The 9,128-nt window shown below is 48.6% G+C and overlaps 1 protein-coding gene across 2 annotated transcripts in view; it reads left to right on the top strand.

Moving 5' to 3' along the window:
* The first annotated feature begins 2,535 nt into the window (after positions 1 to 2,535).
* Positions 2,536 to 9,128, top strand: part of VAMP7 (vesicle-associated membrane protein 7) — an 8,231-nt gene continuing 1,638 nt past the window's right edge. The window contains exons 1-5 of one of the 2 annotated variants that reach the window (XM_010024370.1): positions 2,536 to 2,683; positions 4,464 to 4,521; positions 5,081 to 5,218; positions 7,585 to 7,675; positions 8,839 to 8,906. In XM_010024370.1, the coding sequence (XP_010022672.1) occupies positions 2,538 to 2,683; positions 4,464 to 4,521; positions 5,081 to 5,218; positions 7,585 to 7,675; positions 8,839 to 8,906 (501 nt within the window). In that variant the 5' untranslated portion in view covers positions 2,536 to 2,537. The remainder of the gene's footprint in view (positions 2,684 to 4,463; positions 4,522 to 5,080; positions 5,219 to 7,584; positions 7,676 to 8,838; positions 8,907 to 9,128) is intronic. The other variant, XM_010024371.1, reaches the window with a different exon arrangement.

Here is a 9,128-nt window from a genome sequence, read left to right as displayed (position 1 = left end):
GGCTGTCTGCTTGCTGCTTGAAGCTATTACTTGCTCTTCATAGTATTTATCCCTGGGGATAAAAAACACCTGAACTTCTGTGGAGCAACCCTTGGCATTACAAATAGCAGCACTGAGTCAGACTGAGGCGGGCCTGGCTCAGTGGGATGCCTTGAAGAGTGAAAAAGCAGAAGAAACTTGTGATAAACTCTTATGCTTCAGTGAGTGGCTGCTTGGGTGAGATTTAATAGTGATTCTTTCCCTTCATAAACTTGTCATTTACTCCTGTGAACTCTCTTCCTCCCTGATAGCATGTGGTAACGTGCCTCAGAGGACACGGTGCAAAGACCTTCTTCCTTCTGCTGGAACCTGCTCTTGAGCTTTCTTTTCATTTTTGTGTTACAGATAGTGAGTAATCACGACTTTCTTCTCTGCTTTATGTGCTTCCTCCTCTGTGCTGAGGAGTTTCCTTAGGAAGGGTGTGAGAGAAAATGTTACTCTTGCTTTTCCATGTGCACTGACATCCACAGTCACCTTCAGGTGGACATTGATGTTGCTTCATTGGCCATAATAAGCACCCCCTGTCCTTGTGTTTAAAGATCCTCTCCTCTTAGATATAAATGAATGTGGGACTGTGACTGTGGCAGATAACAAACCCAAGCCTGGCTGTTTGTCACCTCTTTGTTCCCAAGTTTTTAGGTGAGCTGGAGCTTGTTTGCTTCAAAATGGGAGGGGGACAGGGCAGGAGGGCTGTTGGTTTGGGCACGCTTCACCTTCCTTTTTCCTAACAGATTTTGTGTTAGCTGGGTGTAAATCCTGTTGTTCAAGTCCCAGAGCTGTGTCCAGATGAGGTTGGCACCCAGGTGGGAGTGGTGGGTAGGAAACAAGCGGTGTGGGAACCCCTGGACACGGTGAGTGAGGACAAGGGAAGCTGTTTTCTCAGAGCAGCAATGCATCAAGTTGCCTTTGTTCTGACAACAGATCAGGGTGAAGAAGCAGCAAGTGGTGCAGAGCATCATAAGGGTCTTCCCTGTGCCCTTGGCAGAGGGAAGGGGCACGTGTCTGGCCAGAGGAGAGGCAGTTTTAGCCCAGGAGGAAGTGAAAGCACTAGATCTGTTTGGGTGAGCTGCTGCTGAGTGCTCTGGGGCTTCCTCCACCTTCAGTTGGTGGTGCCCTTTGGTTGTGTTCCTGGTTAGGATGAGCAAAGGAGAATTCACTTCCCTGGGAACTCACATGTGCACGGTGTGCGGCTTCATCTGCCACGTTCTCCCTTCCTCTTTGCTGGCACTGTGACCCCTCTTAGGCTTTCTAGAGCGCACTAGGCTGGGTGCTCTACTCCAGAGCAGTGTCCTTCAAGTCCTCTCACTGTTCTGCTTCCTGCTTTGCTTGCTGTGGCCTCTTTGCAGACTCACCCTTTGCCTTCTGCTATCTTCAGCAGTGCTGGCTCTGAATACCTCAGTTGTATATGGTTGTATTGACATAGGGGTGTGAGCTTTCCAGCCACAACACGCAGTCCTAGACACAAACCAAGGCAGGCAACACGAGGGCAGACAAGTGCAAAGTGAAAAATAAGATTTTTTTGGGGGGTTTGCAGGGTCAAAAGTCTTCCTAAGTCTTTCCTAAGCAGAAAAGAGGCTTATGGAGGTACTGGATCAGCTAAGCAGATGTCACAGCTGTGGTCTGGCATGTGGTTTCACATGTTAAGTCTTGGCTCTGACAGTAGATTAACGGGATGATACTTGCTCTGATTGTGTCCCGTTATATGACAGCAAACATGTTCTTCCAGCTCTGCAGACTTCACAGAAGGCTGGCCCTCAAACAGTTGCAGCTGTAACCTGCCTGGTTCGATACGTATGCAGGGATGTTGGCTTTAGAACTGGTGTGTTGCTGAGGATAATCAACTTGCAAAGGTGCTGTCTTGCTTTGAGACAAGGTCAGGTGCTTTTACAGCAGTCTTGGGACAACAGGCACCCAGTGAGTGTCTCTGGACCATGAAAAGGGGACGTGTGTGGGGTGACTCCACACAGTGGCAGGTTTTTCTACTTGAATTTGATAGCAATCAAAGCCAAGGCCTCACCCCTGAGCCTTGGGGTACCTCATGTGTTAGGGATGGGGACTGGTAGGTATAATGAGCTGCTGTTAGTGTGGCTGTGAAGCTGTGACTTCCTTTCTGAACTGGAGCTTGCTGGCTGCAGGCAGTTTTCTCAACAAGCAAGAAGAAACTCCAGGGTTAGTTAAAGAGCAAAGAAATGTACTAATCATAACTGGAAATCTAAGTGGAACCAAGGTAGGTAGAATTCATTATGGGGCCACTGACTGTAGGACGCCAGGGAGCTGCAAGAAGAATCCTCTAGAGGTTGTTGTAGCCTTGGTGATGTTCTGAACGGAACCTAAAAGGAAATGAGAGAAGCTTTCTGATAATGGCATCCTGTCAAAGTACTGAACAAGCTTCTGCCTCCCTCCTGTTGAGGGCTCAGTGAGTGCTGTTAAGATGATGCTGCTTCCTGTGGCAGAGCACCTGAGTCTGATCCTTGCAGTGTTTTGTTCCAGGTGAAGCCATGGCTATCCTGTTCGCTGTTGTGGCGAGGGGCACAACCATCCTTGCCAAACATGCCTGGTGTGGAGGGAACTTCCTGGAGGTGACAGAGCAGATCCTGGCGAAAATACCTTCTGAAAACAACAAATTGACCTATTCGCATGGGAAGTGAGTAATGCTGCTCTGCTGGGTATGGGGAGAGGCTGGTGAATGTGCACGAGGACCGGAATAAGTGGAGTGTAGCCAGGTTTGGATGTGTTTGTGTGCCTATGGAATGTGCTGTCAGCTCAACAGCTGCTTTTTTTCCCAAGCACTGGCTATTCGCCAGGATTTGAATTTAGCTTAAGCAGTAAGTATCAAGGCAGTTGATACAAACCCAAGTTATCTACTTTTATTCAACTCCAGAGCAAGTTGGAGGGTGCTCAGCTGTGGAAATTAAACTTTTGGAGTCTGGTGTTTGGCTTGGGGAGTCTTTTGCTGGCTTTGCTGAGGCTAGGACGTGGCTTTAGCCAAGAACATCACCCTTCTCAGCTGGATCACTTGTGGCTCCTGGTTGCTTTAAGATAACTTGTGCTGACAGGCTCCACAGGTTGTCCTGATCTACCACAGATCCAGTCTGCAATGGAAGGATTCTTCCCAGGCTTGCACAGAGCTCTGAACAGCCCTGGGTCAGTGCTGATAGAATGGAGGGATTAGATGTTACATTACCTGAGCCTGTGCTGACTCACTGCACGTGTGTAGTAGGTAAGTCAATGTGCTGGTGTGCAAACTAAAGAACAGACTGTGGAGTAAGCAGATTTAGACACACTGGGGCCCACTTCAGCTCTGTTTGTGGAACTGGCAGCATGGCTGCATTCACAGTACTGCCCAAGCTGCTGTGTTAAAGCTGTCCTGTCTGCCTGAGCATTCGAGAGATAAGAATCAGGGTAGTTTCCTCATATCCTTCCCTGGTTTGGGAGCCCTAAAAGTCCCTGGTGAGAGCTTTCTGAGGAAGCTGCCTGCCCTGTGGTTTAACATACTTCAGATGCTGGATCTTTTCTACTGTTATTTTAGGGTAATTCTTTTGTTTTGTCTCATCTTTTCCTTGAGTGCTGTTCAGCCAACTCCAAAGCTGAGTTTGGGGAACACCACAGTGTGTTTTTATAGATGAAAACTTGAATTGTGCTAGAGATTGGTATGGGCCTGAAATAACAGCTTGGCTTAATTGTGATAGGTAATACTGCTTTGAACTGGTTTGCAGTGTTATTCAGGATACTGAGGCTTGCTTTAACTAAAGTCTCTGTTTGCTTAGCACCACATCCTTACATGAATGCTTAACCTGGGTGATGGATTCAAGCCTGCTTAGCCTGATTACTGTTCTAATTCACTTTCTGCGGGGGATACTTTGTCCATTAGCCTTTGTGCTATTGGAAAACCAAATAGCACAAGCTGGTGGTCACACAAACAAGGCTACAGAAGCAAGTCACTGTGCCATGGAGGCTCACTAAATGGTTATCTTCCTGGTCACCCTAGTCAACTGCAGCTCTTGTCGCATGTGAGCTGGTGAATGGGTGCTTCTGTGCACACTGATTAGGATGAGACAGAAATCTTACCCCGGGTATCCTGTCAAGGTTTTGTTTTTACAAGGAAGTAGCTGGAAGGACGTGGACCTGAAGTTGTTTGGCAACTAAATGACCCACAGCATGACTGCTAAGTGTGGAGTGCTGTGCAATTGCTGAGGCCAGTGATCCTTTAACATGTAGGTAGTCTCTAATTCCCCGTAGTTTATAGGAATGGAAACCTGAACAAAGAGGGCTGGCATATGCTGGCATCTGGGTGAGTTCCTGTAGAGTGAGTGGAATTTGCTGCTCTCCTCCTCCAGCCCTCAAGGGCCCTGCAGGCAGAAGTGTCTTCTAGAAGACGAGTCCTGTGGCAGCTCCAGATGACCTTTTTTTCCTCTTCTCTGCAGTTACCTGTTTCACTACATCTGCCAAGACAGGATTATATACCTCTGCATCACAGATGATGTAAGTATTTTGGTTACAGCTATTGCCCAGACAGGCTCTTTACAGGTTTTGGCTTTTCTTGTATTTATATGTCAAAAAAATTCAATAGTGGGTGCTAATCTGAGGTGCCTTTATTTCACTGGAGCTGCTGCTTATGTTCCCACTCACATCAGTTACAGCTTTGAAGTGTGAGCCTGGAACTCAAATGCATGTGAATAGTTAGTGTTGAGGTGAAGTTCTTGCTTCTGCCTAGTTCATGTCTTAGCAGCCCCAGTGCAGTAAAGTCTAGATGCAGAGCCTTGAATTATCAGTGAAATTGGAAGTGTTGTAGCAAAACCTTCTCCCTCACTGGAAGAAGGTACCAGGCACAGAATTAGAACTACGGATTCCCCAGGAAAGTCTGCTGCCATCCCACATCTGGGATGCTGAGAATGGAATCTGGCTGGAATCTCAGGATAACCAGTCAGATCCCATCAAGTTACGTGCAGCATGAACTGATAATTACAGTTTCTCTACCTGCCCCATGTACTTTATTAATCCTTGACACAGCTCTGGATGGGGTCTCCTTTCTTCCTTGCAGGACTTTGAACGATCTAGAGCCTTCAACTTCCTGAATGAAATCAAGAAGAGGTTTCAGACCACATATGGCTCGAGAGCACAGACAGCCCTTCCCTATGCAATGAACAGCGAGTTCTCCAGTGTCTTGGCTGCACAGCTGGTAAGATCTGTTGCTAAATGGGGTTTCCCAAACTGCTCCCCAGAAATCCTCCTTGTGTTTACTCCCTCAGAGCTGAAGCACAGTGTTGAGCCTGGGTTTAAAGCTGGGGAGCTGGCTGTTCACTCTTACCCTGCTCCTGGGGTGGTAAAAATGGGTTTTAATAGGCATTAGCTGGTCGCTGCACTGGAAACTAGATGTTAATGGTAGCATTTGAAATGTCCAGCCTAGTTGACCATCCAGTGCAAGCTGATGTCACTAAGAGCAGGAGAAACACACAATTTCTGTTAAACCAAAGTTCAGAACTTGAGTACCTGGTAATCCTGGACTGCTCTCACCTTTACTGCACAGTGTGACAGGGTATTTGCTTCTGACACTGTGTCCTTTCCAGGAGGAAAGAAAACTGGGCTTGTGTTACAGCCAAGGGCTGTACACAGGACCAGGATAGGCTCTCCAGCCGGCTTGCACAGAGGCTCCAAGGATTTCCATTCCCAGGATAGGTAGAAGGTTAAAGAGCAGGATAAACAACTTGTGAAACATCCCACTTTCCCCGAGTTGAAATTTTCCTTGCACCCTTCCAACCTCAAGATTCAAAGTGTGAGGGTGTTACAAAAGCGAGGGGAGTATCTGCTTTAGCCTCAACTGGCCCTTTTCAGCTGAGACTGTGGTGTGTTCAGGATGATGCTGGATTCCAGGTCTGGGACTAGGCACTGTAGGCTTTGCAAGATGGGTCACTCCACTGGTATGGTTCCAGCCAGGAGAGAAGGTGAAGCCCGTGTCAGCAGGGTCTGGGTAGGTGCTGAGCATATGAAGGGCTGTGGGACAGAGCCCTGGCACAAAGCAGTGCATCTCCTAGAGCATTTTGTCTTAAGCAGCATTGACTTGATGTGTGACCCTGCCCTGCTGCAGAGAGGGTTTTGTGGGGGAGAGCAGGAGGAAAAGCAGGGAGCGGAGGTGTGGGGTTGGGCTGCTCTTGAAATAGGAGCTGTTAATGTTGTGGGAATGCTGCAGTTCCCACCCTCCCTGGTTCTGGTCTGCAGAGGTGAGCTTCCAACACCATCAAGGAGAACAGGCCTGGGGAAAGCACAGACCTGCTGCTAGATGGAATTTCAAATGAAATGAATGAAGGCAGATGGAAAACAGAGGAATGAATGACTGCCCCATGACCCCTGATCAATAGCCTTAATAGTGCACAGAACCCCAGGCTACAAGGAAAGTGGTTTGAATCTTCTGCTGAAGACTCTTAAGATTCCCTAATTGACTGCAGACAGCTTCATAAGCTGAGCAGTGTTGGCTTGGAGTGAGGTTTCTTTTGCTATTGGGTTTGGTTTTGAGACCTTCCTTTAATTAAAATGTCCTTGGAATATTGGGGTTCAGAGCTTGTACACAATCAGTACCTGGGGCAACTACAGTTGGTGGTACAGGGGGTTCTCAGTCTGCTGTGGCTGGTTAGTGCTTGTGCTGTTCTCTCCATGAAGGACTTGGCTTTTTCCCTGCTGATCTACTGACAGTGCCCAGTTTGGTTATCCTACAGTGCAGAAGAAGAGATCCTTTGCTGGTGAGCCATGAACATGGCTCCTGCCTGTAAATGTAGATACTGGGTGAGCTTTATAACGCTCTGCAGCAGCAATAGCTGCATGTTGAGGTGCAGGGTGAAGCCAGGACACTGAGGTGAGTGAAGGTGAGGTGAGGATTTGCACTTGTTGCTGCCTGTATTGGAGATTGTGAGGAGCTGTTTGTGGTGTGCCCTCAGTCACTACCAGAGGCCATGAGGAGCACAGACCTGCACATAGTTCACTGCAGAAACTGTTCTTTGGCTTAAAAGCAGATAGAAAGCCATGAATGGTAATGTCAGTGTGGCATTGTGCATAATAAATCAGATTAATTCCTATCTGGGGTGGGACTGACTTCTTCTCCACCAGGCTTTGATACATGGAGATTGGAACTATATAGGTGATGTCAGAAAGCTCTCCCTCAAATGGCTCTAAAGCGTATTGAGCCCAGAGCCCTACTGATCAAACACTGCATGTAGTGCAAGAGCAGGACTGTTACAGGTCATTCCTGTGGCTGCAGGAGATCAAGGCAGGTCAGAACTCAAGTTTAGCATGCAGGTAACGCTGCAGAGGGAGGCTGCACTTCCAGGACAACCAGTGAGCAGCTTTGCTGGCAGGCCAGTCCTGCACCTTTGCCTAAAAACCAAACCTCTGAGCAGAAGGTTTGAAGGAAATGTTGCACTCAGTGCTATAACTGTTGATTATGTCTCTGATAACTTGAAACCTCATCCCTGTCTGTGCTGCCCTGCAGTGCCCGGGAACATGGCACTGCACGGCTGAGGGTCCCTGCACTCATTGCCTCCTCCTTTGTTCCAGAAATACCACTCGGAGACCAAGAGCACTGACCAGGTGGCAGAGACACAAGCTCAGATTGATGAACTCAAAGGAATCATGGTTCGAAACATAGGTACCCGCTTCCCTCAGCGCCCGGCATTCCCGGGATCCCCGCAGGGAGTTACCAGAGTGCAGCTGATGTGGGGTGGCCTCTCTTGGCAGAATGAATGGATGAAGAAGGGCCTGGGGGAGCGCAGAGTTTGCTCTGTTACTTGCCTTGCACGTGGTTGAGGGTGGCACATGGGTGTCAGGAGCGCACTGAGATGAACTTGCAGAGGTTGTGGTGGGGTGAAGCGTGCTCTGGATTTGGGCTGCTTGTCATGAGGCTTTACTGCAGCTGCTCAGAGGAAAACACTCCTTGGTAGCTTCCATATTGTGTGTGTCTCAGACTCTGGTTTGGGTTTTAACAAGTCTGACCACTTAAAACAGAGGGTTGGTGTCCTGGCTTCAGCTGTAGCAGTCATTTTTTCTCCTTCTTAGTAGCTGGTGCAGGGCTGTGGTTTTGACTTTCAGCCTGGGAACAACGCTGATAACACCGATGGTTTTAGTTGTTGCTCAGTGATGTTTACACTGAGCAAGGACTTTCTCAGTCTCATGCTCTGCCAGAGAGGAGGGGAAGCCGGGAGGAAGCAGAGACAGGACACCTGACCCAAACTGGCCAAAGGGGTATTCAATACCACAGCACGTCATGCCCAGTATAGAAACTGGGGGGAGTTACCCAAAAGGCCCAGATCGCTGCTCGGGTCAGGCTGGGTATCGGTCGGCGGGTGGTGAGCGGTTGTGTCCTTTTCCCTTGTTATTCCTCTTATCATTATTATTGGTAGCAGTAGTGGGTTTTTTTTTTACTTTTTTTTTTGTTTTCCGTTATCTCACCCCGTGGGAGTTACATTCCTCTGATTCTCCTCCCCATCCCTCCGGGAGCGGGGGGAGGAAGGAAAATGGGGGGGGAGTGAGCGAGCGGCTGCGTGGTTCCGGGTTGCCGGCTGGGCTTGAACCACGATAGGTTGGTCTGGAACAGATGAAAATTGAGTAAGGTCAGTCCCTAAACATAGCCCATGTGCTGTGAAACTGCTCCCTAAGTGCTCCTGCCTCGCGGTCTCCGAAAGGCTGGGAAGTACTTGATGTCCAATAAGCCACTGCCAAGAGCTCCAGGATGGCAGCGGAGCCGGGGTGTGGGATGCAGTGTTTTCCAGTGGGATTCTACCTGCAGCTTTAGATTTTTGTCTCTTTCTCCAGACCTTGTGGCACAAAGAGGAGAGAAATTGGAGCTGCTGATTGATAAAACAGAGAATCTTGTGGATTCGGTAAGTCTGGGGAAGGACTTAGAAAAGGGGAACGGTCTTAGTGTATCATCAGGGAGCAGTGGGGATGATGACCAGTGCCTAGAGCTGCTTTTAAATAGACACTGAAGCATCATCACTCTGGAGAGGGACTTTGGACAAGGGCCTGCAGGGACAGGACAAGGGGAATGGCTTTAACCTGCCAGAGGGGAGATTGAGATGAGCTCTTGGGCAGAAGCTCTTCTC

The sequence above is a fragment of the Nestor notabilis genome, unplaced genomic scaffold, assembly GCF_000696875.1.
Source record: "Nestor notabilis isolate BGI_N333 unplaced genomic scaffold, ASM69687v1 scaffold3741, whole genome shotgun sequence".
In the NCBI taxonomy this organism is placed as follows: domain Eukaryota; kingdom Metazoa; phylum Chordata; class Aves; order Psittaciformes; family Psittacidae; genus Nestor; species Nestor notabilis.
Note: the sequence above shows the minus strand (reverse complement) of the source record. Positions and strands in the feature narration are given on the sequence as shown.